The sequence below is a fragment of the Antechinus flavipes genome, chromosome 4, assembly GCF_016432865.1.
Source record: "Antechinus flavipes isolate AdamAnt ecotype Samford, QLD, Australia chromosome 4, AdamAnt_v2, whole genome shotgun sequence".
NCBI lineage: Eukaryota > Metazoa > Chordata > Mammalia > Dasyuromorphia > Dasyuridae > Antechinus > Antechinus flavipes.
Genome location: NC_067401.1, coordinates 459,829,370 through 459,845,554, shown reverse-complemented (window position 1 = coordinate 459,845,554; position 16,185 = coordinate 459,829,370). Strand labels below are relative to the sequence as shown.

Sequence of the window (16,185 nt, the reverse complement as noted above, 5' to 3'; positions counted from 1 at the left end):
AGGAGTCCTGAGTTATGTTAAGGTTTAAGAATTAGCCTTCTGTGCTTTTAGTTTATCAGATTGCTACTTCATTAGGATTCTTAGTATCTTATCCCATGAAGACAGTTGAAATTACTTTATCTCTTGTGCATAATTCCTATTTTGGAGAGATTTATGAGATCATGAGGATTAGAGAAAGTATCTAGTCTCCCATCTTGTTGTTCATGTGATTAGGAAGTATCTGAACAGAATATTATTATAGTAAAATGTGTGTGTGTGTGTGTGTGTGTTTAATAAGGATGAGAAGGGGAAATTGAATCAGTCATTGTCATTATTAAAATCATTTAATTCCCCCAGTTGTTAATACTCCCCTTCTCAATTCACCATGCATTTATTTTGTACAAATTCCATCTGTGAACATGTTGTATCCTCTTACTTCTAGGGTCTGGTAGAATGTAAAATCCTTGAATGCAAAGTCACTTTTGCCTCCCAATAACTAATAGCAGACTTGACGTACACTAAGTCCTTAATGAATATTGATTGATGATTGGTTGAGGATATAATTATAAAGAGACTGGGGTTTATTTTAATATATAAATTATTATGTATTTTTAGATTATGTTTTCACATTTTTCATTTTTTTGGTCACAACATGAAACACTGGCCTGAATTTGTTGGAAATAAGAATGGATGTGTTGTCGTAGATTGTTTCAGTCACAGGAGAAGACCCTGTGGCATAATGGGAAGAATGCTGAATTTAAAGTCTAAAGACCTGGATTCAAATCTTGGCTCTGCTACTTAATGTCTACATGATCTTGAGCAAGTCACCTGATATCCCTGAGCCTCAATTTGCTCATCTATAAGTAGGGAGTTTGGATTCAATGGCCACCGAAGTCCTTTCCAGATCTATGATCCCATGAGCCAATTTTACAATTGAGGAAGCTAGACTCAGACCGGTTTGTGACTTCCCCAGAATCCCACATCTAATGTCCAAAGAAGTTTGTAAGTTTTCCTGCCTCGGAGGCCAGTCCTTTGCCCAATGTGCTTCCCTGCCCCTCGGCAAGGGCTGGAGGGGAGGGAACTTCAGCATGCACCTGACCCACCAGGACAGAGTCAGGTACTTTACATTGGCTTAGAGTTCTCAGTACTTTTCTTCATTTTGTACATGAGGTCGCTACTCAGCAGATTTATATTCTAGGGTGTTAAGCAACCCAGGACTTCTTTACTTTCTCCTCCCTACTGTTTCACAAACAAATGATATGTAATCCTGCCCTTACAGTAAATTCTATTTCCTAACAGGAGGAGGGAAGAGGAGAGAGAGAGAAAGAGAGGGAGATGAAACAGAAGGGGGGCAGAGACAGACAGACAGAGAGAAGCTCATCAGCACTGGGGGCAACAGGCAAATGGAGAAACCTAAACTAGGACCAAGCCATAGTTGAGAAAGGAGATGTCCAGAACGGCCCTGTGCTCTGGTCAGCATCTCAGAAGAGCTGGCAGGTAGAAGGCACTCTGAACCTACCTGTGGATTCCTCCTCCTTCCTCTTCCTGCATCAGGGTTCCTTACCAGGAGCAAGGATGCGTTTTCCTTGTTTCTTTGCCCTAATATTCCCAGTCCCTTGACCCGAAGCCAGCTAGAGATGAACATAAATTTATATGAAGGTAAAGAACCAAACTTCTGATTGCAAAAGGGACCTTCTATACTGGAGAGCCCCCTTTCCCACCGAAGCCATAGTGGAGATGTTCGATCTGTGCCGAGGGGGCCAGGGCACTGAGAGCTGCCATTCCTCTGAATTCAGTCAGGAATCAGTCAAACTCTTTTATTCTACAGATGAGGAGACTGAGACTGGAGTGAATGATTAGCTGGTTTGTGCAGAGCAAGGCTCATCTCACTACCTAGATTTCCCCAATATCCATATCAAGGTCCTTGCCTCCATACCTCACGCTTAGAAGTAAACTGGAGTTTGGGGTATATGCAATGGGACTGCAAATATTAGTTGACTTTGACAAGACTGAAAAAAAATTACATTTTCATATTTTCCAATAGCTGCCTATTAGGTTCTTGATTCTGACCCTGAAATGTCCCACGCATGTGTCCTATTGCAGATCCTCCAAGTGTTCCTGCTAATTTAACATGCCTCATCTATGAACATTCCGGTAACATGACGTGTACTTGGGATACAGGATCACCCACCTATCTGGACACCAAATACACCGTGCATGTGAAGAGGTCAGTCCTACCTCCATATCACTTCCTGAGTCACTCCCTCATTCAGTCAATGAACACTTAGCAGATGCGAGCTGCTATCCTGAACCTGGCCACGAAGGCCCTCAGCATGTTGAGTTCAGTTTTGTGCACCATTGTTTAGGAAGGAAACTAATGAGCTGGTGATGTCCAATGAAAGGCAAGCAGGACAGGATAGGATCTGGGGTTCATGAGAGATGATAACCTTTTGAAGAAACTGGGGAAGTTTAGCCAGGAAAAGAGAAAACTCCAGTTGGATGTGAAAGCTGTCTTCAAGTTTTTGCCGGGCCTTCATATGCACCTGGGACTGGACTTGTCCTGAGTGTCAAACTCAAATAGAGACATGACTACCAAACCATGGGAGTCACATAGGAACTTAGGAAGCCATCTTCTAACATTATTTATGTTGTATTGTATTTTTATTTATTTTGTTAAATATCTCCCAATTTCATTTTAATCTAATTTGATCACACTTACTGAAGGTAGTAGGGGGTCCATGTTTGATACTTCTAGGCAATTCTCTGAAATTCTAATTACATTATAACACTCATATGCATTATGTTATCATAATATATATATGACATACATAATTATATGTATATGTAGAGGCATATAACATTATAATATATACATGGTTTATATGTATAATTACATGTGCATGTATTTATTATAGAAATATAACTATAACATGTACATTAAACCTATATGTTCACATGACATTATGTTACATGATTACATGCATATACATATAACATTACATTGTTATACTATATTATAATTATATCCGCTGTGCCAGATCTGTGGCAAGAATCTCTGTACCAAGAGTTCCCCACATTGAAGAAATCTTGGATCTGGATTTCTACTTTCCCACTTTTTATGTGTCCTAGACTGATTACCTGCTCAGATCCTTCCAAGGCCTTCTGGCAGTTTCGAGGTGGCCCAAGGCAGGAGTCACCAAATTGAAAGGTGGAGCCCCTTGGCTTTCTGTTATTCAAGAAGAACCTTAGTCAAATTTACCAGCATTCATCTATGGTGACTTTTCTTCCTCAGGCCCCTCAAAAACTGTCTGCTAAGACAGAGAGGGAGTTGTGACCAGCACTGGTGGAAAGAAACCCTCACTAATGAATTCACAGATCCTGGAACATTACACATGGAAACACTGGGGGACTGTGCGGAAACAGTGGATTTTAGGCATGGGCCCTGGGTCTAATTTAGGTGAGGGTCATGTCCTTGAACAAGTGATTTTTCTATGCCTAGGGCCCTTCCATTTTCCTCAGGAACACAGCAAAGGGATTGCGCTCAGGAGCCTCTATCACTGGGAGCCAGTAGGTTTTGCAGGAGTGGCTTAGATCATGATTTCAGAACCTTGGACTTCTCCAGCTTTCTCCCTTCCTGGGGCTGGTTCAGATTCGAGCTGGCATGAGTGAAGTGGGTTTCATTTCTGTGGTTCAGGTTTCCAGTAAAAGCCCTCATGCGTGCCTTTCGGTTGCCTTCTGCCATTAGCTCACGCCCAAGGTTTCACTGGTGACACAGAAAAGCAGGGTTCTGTCTATACCTGCTGTGTGTGTCCTCCTGGGCTAGCTCAGAGCAAGCTCTCTGCTGAAACTGTGAATGGGATGAAAATGTCTTTGTTACTGCATTGTCTGGAGAATGGGAAGATGCTTACATTCTAATAGAGGAAAAAACACATATATCATGAATATCTCCATACAGGGAGATAGAGGTAGGGACTGAACCTGAAATTTCATTAATATAATGTATATAATATATCAATATGGTATAACTAACTGGGTAGAGAAAGTCCCCCCACCCCATGCATGTCAGCACCTTCTTGACAACTTTCTAACCCTAACCCTAAATGCCTCTGATTCTGACGGTGACTTAGAAGGGTAGTGAGGAACCTTGAATTGTCAGGGTCACACAGCCAGGTATGTGTCAGAGTAAGGATTCGAGGTCAGCTCTTCCTGGTTTCCAGGCTGGCCCTCCTCTACTTGGCTGATACCTACAAAATGAATTCGTGGTCATTTTTGGAATTCTTCTTCCCCTTGTCCCTCCTTAAGATCTGGCTGACTTCTCATTGTCCCCATTAATTCAGAGTTGACCCTGCCCAATTGTGAACTACCACTGTTCTCTTTCTGTCAAAATGTACTGAATTCAGGGCTCTATCATGTGACGATGAGTGGTGATGAGTCCATTCGATACAAAAGCCTGTATTTGAAGGCACTTTTCATGTCATTTCCCTTGATCCCCACAACAATTAAAAGAAACTTGGTCTATTTTTGTTTCCACTTAAGATATATCATCATCATACTATCTTCTACTGTAGGTAATATAATAGGAAACAAGTATCTGCTATTAAGTACCTACTGAGTGCTAAATATTTTAAATAAATATTGTCAACATAATATTTATCTCACTTGATTCTTACAATGATCCTAGAAGGTAGCTGCTATTTATAGTTGAGAAAACTGAGGCAGGCAAGACTTAAGTGACTCATTCAACATTGTACAGCTAGTGAATATCTGAAGCTGCATTTGAACTCAGGTCTTTCTGATTCCAGGCCCAGGCTCCATCAATTGTACTACCTACTGGTCCTATTAGTTCAATATTTTCCCCATTTTTCCAGTGTTGTGAGAACCAGTTGTTCAGTGTCTGCAAGAGTAGGCCACTTTCAGTCCCTGTGCTTTGTTTTTCCCCTCTTCATCTTCTTCAGCACCGTTTCCCCCTCTTCATCTTCTTCAGCACCGTTTCCCCCTCTTCATCTTCTTCAGCACCGTTTCCCCCTCTTCATCTTCTTCAGCACTGTTTCCTCTTCCTCTTTAGCATATCTGGGAGCAGATTATTGTGTCCAAATACGTTCATTCCATCATCATTGATGGTAAGAACAGCTCATTATAGAAATGCTGAGATAGCGGATTCATTTTTCATCTGTTTGTTTTTTCTTCTTCCAGTTTCATATTGAAATGCACTTGGGATATTCTTACTTCCTTGGGCCTCATGCCCTGCTTTCTGCAGTGTCATTTCTCTTCTATGAGAGAGAGAGAGAGAGAGAGAGAGAGAGAGAGAGAGAGAGAGAGAGAGAGCCTTGAACATTTAATTCTGGGGTGGAAAAGTGAGGATAAGTCTTGTTTTCTAATCACTTGCTGCTCATGTACATGGTCCATTATTAGATGTGGCTGAGGTGCTAATAGAGGGGAAGGGTGGCTTTTTTAAGAAACAGAACTCTTTAATTGGTGGTTATGGTTAACACAACCGTGCTAGAAGCCCGTTTCAGTTCTGTCTTGTGGTCTCAGTATATGTGGTCAAAGAAGTACAAGCCACAAACCAATTCAGGACATGCCTTTGCTCTACTTTGTGTGAACAGGGGAAATGTTCAAAGGTGCCCTACTTTGCTCACCACGTGGTCCGCCATGTTCCTCATGTAAGAAATTTCACCGAGCCTCAAAGAGTTCGCAACAAAGAGTCAAAGTCTATTAGATTAGAAAGGCAACCTTTGGGCTTTAAAGTGAATATGATTAAAAATAAATTCCATGTGAAAGAATAGAGCTACCCAAAACAGCAATGCTGCCTGTTATCAAAATTGATCAATAGGCATGCACTTATTAAGTACCAGATGGTTGGAAGGCACTGTGCTAAAAACTGGGGTTACAAAGACAAATGAAAAGCAATCTCTGCCGACCCTCAAGGGACTTCCAGGGACAGGGGAGGGAGACACAACATATACAGAGATAGATTTTTTAAAAGCATCTACAAAGTAATATTAAAGAAGGAGTAAGGATTAACAGCTAGTGGGAATCTAATTCTTAGAAAACCTTGTTCCCTTTGATCCTTAGTTCAAGAAGCCTTCTCTGTGTCCCTCAGTAGTTAGTGTTCCCCTGATCATAGAAATTAGTTTGTCTTTATTCATATGCATTTTGCATGAATTTACATACATATTATACCTTTTATCCCTACCCCAAGTAGAATACAAGCTTTTTGAGGGTAGGGATAGTTTATTTTGGGCTATTGCATTGCCAAGTTCCTAATACAGTGCACAGCGCATAGTAGATGCTTGGTCAATAACAAGTAGTTCTGATTCAGGATTGACCTGAATCAGAACAGACCTCTCATGGATGTTGGTGGGGAAGGGCACAGGAGAGAGAAGAGGAAGAGTAGAAGTGGGGAAGCTCTTTTTCAGCTAGCCAGGTTAAGAAAGGTCAGGTAAGAGGAAGGGAGAAGCTGTGGGCAGCTGGTATTACCAGAATAAGAATGATATAGTCTTAGAATTCAGACAGCAGAAGGGAAAATTCCAAGAGGGGCATGGCCAACTGTGCAAAACACAACTGAGAAATGGGCACAACTCAGGAAAGAGATGGGACCTAAGGCCCCTCCCTGATTTTAGGTGAGAGAAAGTTTTTGGCAACTTTTGAATGATTGTGTAAAATGGAAAGCTCTCAAGGGTTTCGGGGAATAGTGGGTGGTAAGAAAAGGGGGTGGTGAGGATAAGTTTTCATTCAAAAGTTGAATTATGAAATGTAGTGGTAATAGGGTCAAGGAAAGGGTAAACTTTTAGGGAAATTCAAAGAGATCTTTTCCCATAACAGATCTGATTGATCTTATAAATAAGGGCACACGGTTCTTTTCAGGTTCTTTTCTTCCTTCTTTTCTTTCTTTTTTTTCTTTTCTTTCTTTCTTTCTTTCTTTCTTTCTTTCTTTCTTTCTTTCTTTTCTTTTCTTTTCTTTTCTTTTCTTTCTTTTCTTTTCTTTTTCTTTTCTTTTCTTTCTTTCTTTCTTTCTTTCTTTCTTTCTTTCTCTTTTTTTCTGAGGCAATTGGGTTAAGTGGCTTGCCTTGGCTCACACAGCTAGGAAGTGTTAAGTGTCTGAGGACAGATTTGAACTCAGGTCCTTCTGACTTCAGAACTGGTGCTCTACCCACTGCACCACCCAGCTGCCCCATATTCTTTTCATATTTAAGAATTTTTTTTAAATTCAAGTTTTCTTCTTAATCCCAACAACTCTAAGTGTCAACAAATGTCACATGTCCTAATAATTTTAAATTTAATCATTTTTAGAAAGATACAAAATTGGCAAAGCTATCTTACCCTAACAGGGTCAGGTAACCCTATCTCTTCCCTCTAGTAAGAAGCTGGGCCAACTTGTACAGTACAGAATTTTAAAATAATACTCAAGACAGGAACAGCAACTCTTTGGGCACACATACATATAATTAACAATAATCAGACTAGATTTGAGATGACTGAGAATGTTTCTAATTTTCTTGAATAGTGTAGGAGGATTCTAAAAATAATCAAAACACTCTCAATGCAAAATTAATTTTAATTTTAAGAAAATATGCCATATAATGTTTCCGAGAGGAAAAAAGGCATCTATCATATTATCACTGCTGAAAACTGCTGGTACCAAATCCAATCTGGGCAGAGAATGGGGAAATGGAAATGAGAAGTATTGGGACAGACAGATGGGAGACGAAGAGTCTGGGATAAAGGAGGGGTGACTGCAGGATGACCAGAATTGAGAGATCAGAGGGTCATAGATTAGAGAAGGAAGCGCTTCTTTGAAGGCAGCTAGTCAAGCTTCCTCATTTAGGATGAGGAAATTGAAACCCAAATGGGTTAAATAATTTGACCAAGGTCACACTAGTGGTAAGTGACATTTGGCAGGACCTCTGCCTCCAGATTCAGCCCTCTTTCTCTTCACAGGGATGCTATTTTTTTTAGATCCTCTGTGCATCTCCCACCCATGCTGAGACTTTGGAACTGAGCCCCACTGGCCATATAATGGTTATAGAGCTGGAAGAACCCAATAAGGACTAGGAGTCAGAAGCAACCAAAAGTCACAATTCTAATTCTATTTATTGAGTTCATTGTGTCGTTTCAGTTTGCAGACAGGACAAGAACAGCTCTATCTCACTTCAAGGCATATCAGCATTTCGACCAACACACTACGTGGTGGCAAAACGTATTCTGTTTGGGTGCAAGCAGCAAATGCTCTAGGGGTGCAAGAGTCAGAGCACCTGCAACTTAACCTGGATGACATAGGTAAAGAATTCAAATTTTGATCACGGCATTGGTAAAAACACAACTCAACAAATATTTATTACACACTTAGGATGTGCTGGTTGCTGGTGCAAGACACTGGAAATACAAAGACAAGTACAGAGCAGCCTTGAAGGAGCCTCTGAGCCAACCTGTGCAAGTATCACCTGAGATAGACTGGCTGAGTTGAAGGCTGAGTGTTGAATAACATGTGTGTTTGGAAGAAGGCTCACCAAAAAAGTCAGTGAAGCTTCTTAGCACTCACTTGTAGCAATACAAGCACAACATGGAAGCATAAGTCTAAGTTAACTCACTCCAGCCTACATAAAAACCTTTTAGGGTTTGCTTTCATTTCTGTTAAAGGTAGAGACACTCAAGGAGGAAGACAGAGTTAGAATGTCTTTATTGAATTGTTCTGCAGAACTCTCTGGTCACTGCATTTTCCCACCTTTTCTTCTCAATGTCTTAATAGTGGTTGTTAAAAGTGATTGCCCTTTTAGAGTGTTATGGGATGCTAAAAAGAGACATTAGAGGTTATTGAGTCAAACCTCTTCACTATACAGATGAGGAAACTGAGGCTCAAGGAAGTAAATTGAGAGATAGAGACAGACAGACACATACATAGAGAAAGACAGAAAGACAGAGAGGCAAAGACAGACACAAAGATAGAAACACAGAGATAAAAGACAAAGACAGAGAGAAAAACAAAGATAAAGACACACAAACACAAAGAGAAAGAGGGAGGGAGGAAGGGAGAGAGACACATAGACAGAAAGTGATAGAAACAGGGAGAGACAGAGACAGAAAGACAGAGATATTCCAGTTCTTATGATTCCATATCTGTGCCTTTTCCCTTTAGCCACTTGGACTAGTCCAGTTGTTTTTCCCATTTTTCTTTTCATCAGAACTTTTCCACTTCCTCCAGATTAGAATCCAATGTCTTGACTCTGCTGTTCTTGATGGTAAAAAGAATTAGTTTTTAAAAATCTGCACATCTTTTCCATTCTTCATCTGTTTTTTTGCTCTCTCCAGTTTCATCCTTAAATGTCACTATGATAATAATTTAATTGGGTCTCTTCATAAGCTTTCTTTGACTTGTTCCTTCCACTGTTTGTGTTCTATGAAGTGATACTGCTCAATCTTGCACCCTATTTCTACATAAGAATATACAAAGGTGTTATGGGCCAGAACTTGAAACATGGTGCTAAATCAGTGGAATTGATCTAATTTAGCACAGTGCTTAACAATTCTCTAGTTCAGTCCATGTACTTAGTACTTATTATAGTTCCACAAGATTCACACTCTTAAGAGAGCATATATAAGCTTCAGGAGCCTCAATCAATATTCAGTCGGGGAGATTCAGAAGCCAGAGCTCAAGCTCTTGGAACCAAGACTACAGAAGGTCTCTAAGAAAGCTAACCAGGCTGCAGGGAAGGAGACAAAACTTGGAAGGAGACAATAAAGGATTTGGACTTTAACTCCTGGCTGCATTTGGGGTGATTATTACACAGAACTTAAATGAAGGCTGCCTCCAGAGACCCCAAGGAAACCCCAACAAGAGAATATTACATTTTAGAGAAGAATATTACACAAAGCCATTTAAATTTTAAATTGACTTTACCCAGGGCCACTATATTTCTTTATTTGACCAATCATGTTAATGATTAAGGTGTTTTTTTTAAGTTCTCTTAGCATCCTTGTTATAGCAATTGATTGATATTTGGTTAAATTGTGTTATGAAATTATTGTGATGAATATCATTGTCCCTTTCCTTCTTCCATTTTCTATATTTGTGTGTGCTTCAGTTGCTTGTTTGAGTTAGCTTCAGTTTTTTTTAATTACATATGGTATCTTTTCTCATTTCTATTCTTTTTTATTCATTTCCATCTTCTAACAAGTTGGTGACTTGTCTATACACATTTAGCTGATCCAGGAATGTCTCCTATACCATTCATCAGTTATTTTCTATCTATTAAAACAAAATCAATTTCATTTTCATAATGTTATTTAGAGTTCCCCTTGTCCAGTATCTTCAGATAGTTTTTTTTTTTTTGAAGAATGTATTAATATGTAGAAGCATTAAATTTCTGTTGAGCTTTATTTTTGGAAGCTTTCTCCTACTCCCTGGATCATACTTTTAAGCTATGTTTTCCAACCTATTTCTTGGTTTTCCACATCTATATCCATCTTCACATTAAAGTTTCTGGATATATGTCAATTCCATTTGGAGGTTCTTATGGAATTCTTCCAAGTCTTTTTCTATCCCTCCTCTGAAAGAGATGTTGGCATATAAACTGGTTTTATTTTCATGGTGGCCTTTTGGCAAACATTTATCATGAGTATTGAAGTGTGGGATGATCAAATATCTCATGAAATTGTGTTGCTTTTTTCTATTGGACATGTCATAAAATCTACTCCAACAACTCCTTTATTTAGCCTTCTCAAAGAGATGTTAGAAACTATACATCCAATTAACTGAGACACTACCTTTTGTTCTCTGATTTCATTTAGAAAAAGAATTATATGAAAGCCAGAACTAAAACCTACCAAATTCTAAAACGAATTCTAAAATAAAAACTATAGATGACATATAAATAGACTATAGATATATGTACTAAAGCGCTTTGCAAACCTTCAAGTACTATATCAATGTTAGTTATTGCTGTTGGCATGATTATTGTCAGATAAGAGTTTAAGATGAGCTAAGTGCATACATTTCTCATGAGATCCTCCACCATGACTGAGGGAGAGAGGACCAGCAGAGATTCAAGCTTTCATCCTCTGACACTTACTACTCACTCCTTTTTCTAATTCTGAAATTATAATTGAATCAGTCACACCATTACTTCTGGAAAAGGTGCATCAACCTACTCCCCTCTAACTCCGGTCATGGAGGATGTTCCAAGCTTGAACAGGCCTTTGGACCACCTCTCCTTTGAACATGTTTTCCAGAATGTCGGTTTTTGAAGCAGAGACTGTGTTTTTGTCTTTCTTTATATCCTAATAATACTTAGTAAACGTTTTCCCCCATTCATTCACATACACTCCTTTTCTGGCTGAGTCTAATCTTTGCCTATTTTGTCTTATTTTCCAGTGATTCCCGCCCTCCCAGTCATTACAGGAGCTGAGGATAGAAATACATCCGTGCCCACAACAGTTATCCACTGGAGAATCCAAACATCGATGGATGGAGTTTTCTGTGAGATGAGACACAAAGCAACCACAAGGACATCTTGGAATGTGAGCCAAACTTTGGTTTTCTTTCACTATGTGATCAATTTAAAGAAAACAGATTGGCTGAAAGAAATACTAGCAGTATAGTCATTTCAATCAGGGGTTCTTCACCCCAGGCCCACAGATTCCCAAAGGGTGGGATCTTGTATAGATTTCAAGAGACTAGGAATGTGGATAAAAAAAAATAACATTTATTTCAGTTTGATTGGCTTCCTTTATAATCCTACACATTTTATTACATGTGTCTAAAAATCTTATTCCAACAAGAGGCCGGTGGGCTTCCCCCGGGTGCCAAAGGGGCCCGAAGGAGAAGAACGTTGGTGCTGGATTCTGGTCCATGAATATCTATCAGATGAGCACCAGAAGAATTCACCGACATTCTCTTGCCATGATAACCAGGGATGACACTTTTTAATTCAGAGTCAATGCAGTATAAGAGCAGTAACTCCTCAGTAGAAGAAGACAGTTGTGTAGAGTGAAAGCATGAAGGGACCTTGAAGTTCAGTTAGTCCAAGCCCCCTCAATTTATTGATGGCAGACTCACAAATTTAGAACTGGAAAAGGCCATTTTGGTCCAACCCTTTCTCTTTTCAGATGAGGAAACTAAGGTTTTTTGAGTGTCTAGGGCAATGGTCACATAGGTGTTGACAAAATTAGGTTTTGAATTTGTTCCTGTGCTCCCTCTACTGACTTAAATGTCTCCCTGTGTAAGGGAAGGCCCAAGATGGTAGACTCTACAACTGTGATAGTAATAATAACAACGATAGATTTTTTAAAACTACTTTAACTATTTTTTGATCATGCTCCCCTTTCCCATCCTACTCCATCTTTTTGTCCTGGTGAATCCTATGGACCTCTTCCCAGAATAATGTTTTAAAATGTATCATATATAATACACAAGATTACAAAGAAAGACAATTATGTTGAAATGCAATTATTAAAAAAAATAAGTTTATGGTCCCCTCTTCACTTTAAATGTTATGAAGCACTTTGCTTCTATGATGTACATTTGAGCTTCACAATTCCATAAAGGAAGTCCTTTATTATCACTAGTTTATAGGTGAGGAAGAGGAGGCCCAGGGCTTTCAGTGACAAGTACCTCACAGTGAGAAAGAATAAAGGGGTTAGAGCTGGACCCGGGTCTTCCTGACTCTGAGCCTCAGGTCCCCCATCCCCTCTGATGTCCCCTCTGAATGTATTTAAATATGTCCACTGCCAGAAAAACTGCATTTGTGTTCTGAAAAGGCCCTTGTTTCTGGACCCTGTTCTCTCTAATTGAATCGCTGATCTCAGAATGTAAAGTTCATTTCAGTTTATGTCTGGGGTACCTCGTTCTTAGTAAAGTTTTATCAGGGGGTGTGTACTAGGAGGCAAACCTGAGAGTCTGTGTCCTGATCAGCCTTTGGCAGGGTCCTTGTGGCCTTCAGGGAATCACAAACTGTCCAGTTTCTTTATCTATAAAATGAGAGGTCTGGACGGTGGACTCAGAGGTTCCTTCCATCTTTTCTCCCAGAGTCTATGGTTTCCTTCTCCCTGAAGCCTTTGTCAAGTGACTGCAAGTGCAGGTGAGCAGAGCGAAACACTGAAACAGCGAGACCAAGGAGATGTGATGGAAAGGGTCGATTTCTTTAGCAAAACCTTCTCAAAGGTGTGATTTCTTTTCTTGAAATCAGGATTATCCTAGCCACGTTCATGGCAGTTTTCGACTAAGAACGGATGGCATTTAAATATCGCCCTCGTGTTCACAATGCCTTTTGCCCATTATATCAGATACCCTTTGAGGGAGATACTGAAGGCACTTATTAATCCCATTTTACAGATGAGAAAATAATAACTAGCAAAGTACAAGTGGAGTCCCCTCACATTACGGTGCCTTTTTTTTGCACCCTGGGCAACCATCTCAGACTACCCCAAGATGGTTGTATGAAATGAGCTCTCGGTTTGGGAGGGCAGGCAGCCTTTTATGGAGGGGAAAAGGTACCCCTGGGGTGTAAGCATCTGCTAAGACATGAATGTTTGTGGCTGTGTCCAGGAGCCCAGGGCCAGAGCTCAGTGGAGGGTGAGGGAGAGATGCATCCATCTGCCCGCTGCTTCTCGTTAATCCCAAGTCCTCTCCGCTTTGTTGTCAGGTTGTCACACCCGACTCTTCCTGACCCCATTTTTGGGGTTCCCTTGGCAAAGATACTGGAGTGGAGATCTGTAGACGGGCAACATAGGTTCAACCCTTCTCCTACCTCTTACTAACTATGACCTTGGAAAACTCATGTGAATCCCTGGACCTCTAAAGTCCCTTCCAGATCTAAATCTTAGAATCTTAGGATTTGAGGGCACACAACATTTTTTATTCACCCTCAAAAGGGTCACCATAGAAACTGGGAACTAGCTTTTATCAAGATTCCCAGGTATCTTGTCTGTTCTTTAGCAGGGACCTCTGGTTTATAGAGCTACAAAGTAGGACATGTGGGGAGGTTCCAGTCATTTGAATTCTCGAGATTGAATTAGAATAAAAAGCTTTCTTCTACCAATCCTTCCAGGGAGGAGAATGTGAAGTGGTTCTTGTGCATTATCTCCACCTAGTGGTCTGCAAACCTTTCTGTAGCCTGCGCTTCTATGAGAAGCTTAGAAAACTGCTCACTCTGGATGGATAGTGCTCCAAGGGACCTGGAGGTCACCCATCTTCCACCTTCTTTTATAAAAGAAAAAACCCAAGTTCCAATCAATGCCGTGACTGAGCTCAGATCACACAGGGAGTTATAATGATGTTAGGGCTATGACTGACGTTTCCCTGTTCCTATTCTGTGCACACTTTTATAAAAAAGCTTTAATAAACATCAAATGCTGAAGTTTGGTCCTTGCCTATTGGTTGAAATTAATATTATCCTCTGTCAAAAAAGGAGGGTTGTTTTTTGTTTATTCTGTTCATAAAGTGACCTTAGGAGGGATGACTCATTAGTTCAATCAATAAACATTAATTAAGTTCCTGGTATATGCAAGGCAGTTTAGCATAGTAGATAGAAAGTCATCCTCAGCAAAATTTGGGTTCAAGTCCTATCTCTAGTAGAGTGGCTTTGTGGAGACTAGGTAGGTAGAGTACTGGACTTAAAATCAGGAAGCCCTGAGTTCGAATCCCACCTCAGACATTTCCCAGCTGTGTGAGCCTGGGCAGATCATTTCGTCTCTGCCTACCTCAGTTTCTTCATCTGTCAAATGAGCACAATACCTCCCAAGTTGTTGTGAGGATTAAATGAGATATCTGGAAAAGCTCATCGCAAACCTTAAAGCTCTCTCTCTCTCTATGCTAGCAATTATTATCATTATTATTCACTAGCTATTATTATTGTTATTTCAAAGCTCAGGGTATAAAATATTTTGTTTTTTCACCACTTGAAAGCTTGAAGCACAATCATGTGGAGTATACTTTGCGCTTTCCCATCCCTGGAAGTTTTTTGGTTTTGCTTTTCGCTGAGGCAATTGGGGTTAAGTGATTTACCCTGGATCACACAGCTCCAAGTGTTAAGTGTCTGAGGACAGATTTGAACTCGGGTCCTGATGACTTCAGGGCTGGTGCTCTCTCCACTGCGCCCCCTAGCTGCGCTCCTGGGGGTTTTTAGTAACTTTTTTCCTCTTGTCTCCAATGCTTGGAATGTTCTTCCTCCTTGCTGCCTCCTGCTCTTCATGGTTCCCTAAAGGGCTCTGCCCACATCCCTCTTCCTGCTGGAGACCTTTCTGGCCTCCCTTATAGCTCGAGCCTCCCCTCAAGGTTATAATAATAATAAGGGCTTATTGATTGATGCTTGGTATGGGTTTTAAAAATTAATGAATTTCAAGGCTAAAAGGGCCCTCGGAGTTTTCTAGGCCCGAGCAAGGACCCCTTCTATCACACCCCAGGCAAATGGTCCCCAGAGCCGCGCGGAGGGACACCCCCACTCTAGCTCGGGCCGCTCTTTTCTGGGAAGCTCTCCCCAAAGCTCAGCCATCCCGGTCCGATTTCAGGTTACAGAGCTGGAAGCCGGTTTGGCCCGGATGGGGCGCGTAGAGTACCACCTGCAGCCCGGCACCGAGTACGTGTTTCAAGCCAGATGCCGACGGACCGGGAGCAAGTACGGGCAGGAATGGAGCCAGCCCTTTGTCCACAGGATCCCAGAAGCAGGTGAGCCCTTGGGAGATTTCATTCAGCTCCTTCTCTTTCCAGTCTCCTTATGTCCCCCTTGTTTTCTTTAGTCACAGGGTGAGTTTTCGACTTTTCACTTTTCAGATTAATAATCTTTGCCTAAAATACTTCAGATTCCCAGAATTCCGTGGGAGATGGAGTGCCGGGCTTGGATCCAGGTAGCCGAGGGCTTAGAACTTTACCTCAGATATTAACCTAGATACCTAGATTCACCCTAGATAAGTCCCTTTCAGCCTCAGTTTCCTCATTGGCAAAATGGAGATGAATTTTACAAAGTTGTAGGGAGGACCAAATTAAATTACATACATTTTATAAACTCACTATATAAATATCAGGACCTGGACGTAGATATGTCCTTAATAGCTGGACAATCTAGCTCCTTTTTTTACAGATGAGAAAGCTGAAGCCAAGGAAACTGGGTGGATTGCCCAAGGTTCCAGAGATAATAACATTAAAGGCAGGTTTTGAATCCACAGCATCTGACTCTACAGCACTATGTCCCCATTCTATCTGTTATTAATGTA

General features: G+C 40.7%; 1 protein-coding gene across 1 annotated transcript; it reads left to right on the top strand.

Annotated features, from left to right (window-relative positions):
• The first annotated feature begins 2,091 nt into the window (after positions 1-2,091).
• On the top strand, positions 2,092-14,138 carry IL23R (interleukin 23 receptor). Its single transcript, XM_051996846.1, has 4 exons — positions 2,092-2,206; positions 8,099-8,259; positions 11,351-11,496; positions 14,025-14,138. The coding sequence occupies exons 1-4, from the start codon at positions 2,139-2,141 to the stop codon at positions 14,136-14,138; spliced, it is 489 nt and encodes a 162-aa protein (XP_051852806.1). The 5' UTR covers positions 2,092-2,138.
• Positions 14,139-16,185: the final 2,047 nt, after the last annotated feature.

Excerpts from the sequence above, each read along its gene's own strand:
- IL23R (XM_051996846.1), top strand. The coding sequence starts at position 2,139 with ATGACGTGTACTTGGGATACAGGATCACCCACCTATCTGGACACCAAA. Across the intron at positions 2,207-8,098 it reads TACACCGTGCATGTGAAGAG|TTTGCAGACAGGACAAGAAC; the intron begins GTCAGTCCTACC and ends GTGTCGTTTCAG. Across the intron at positions 11,497-14,024 it reads CCACAAGGACATCTTGGAAT|GGAGGAGAATGTGAAGTGGT; the intron begins GTGAGCCAAACT and ends CAATCCTTCCAG.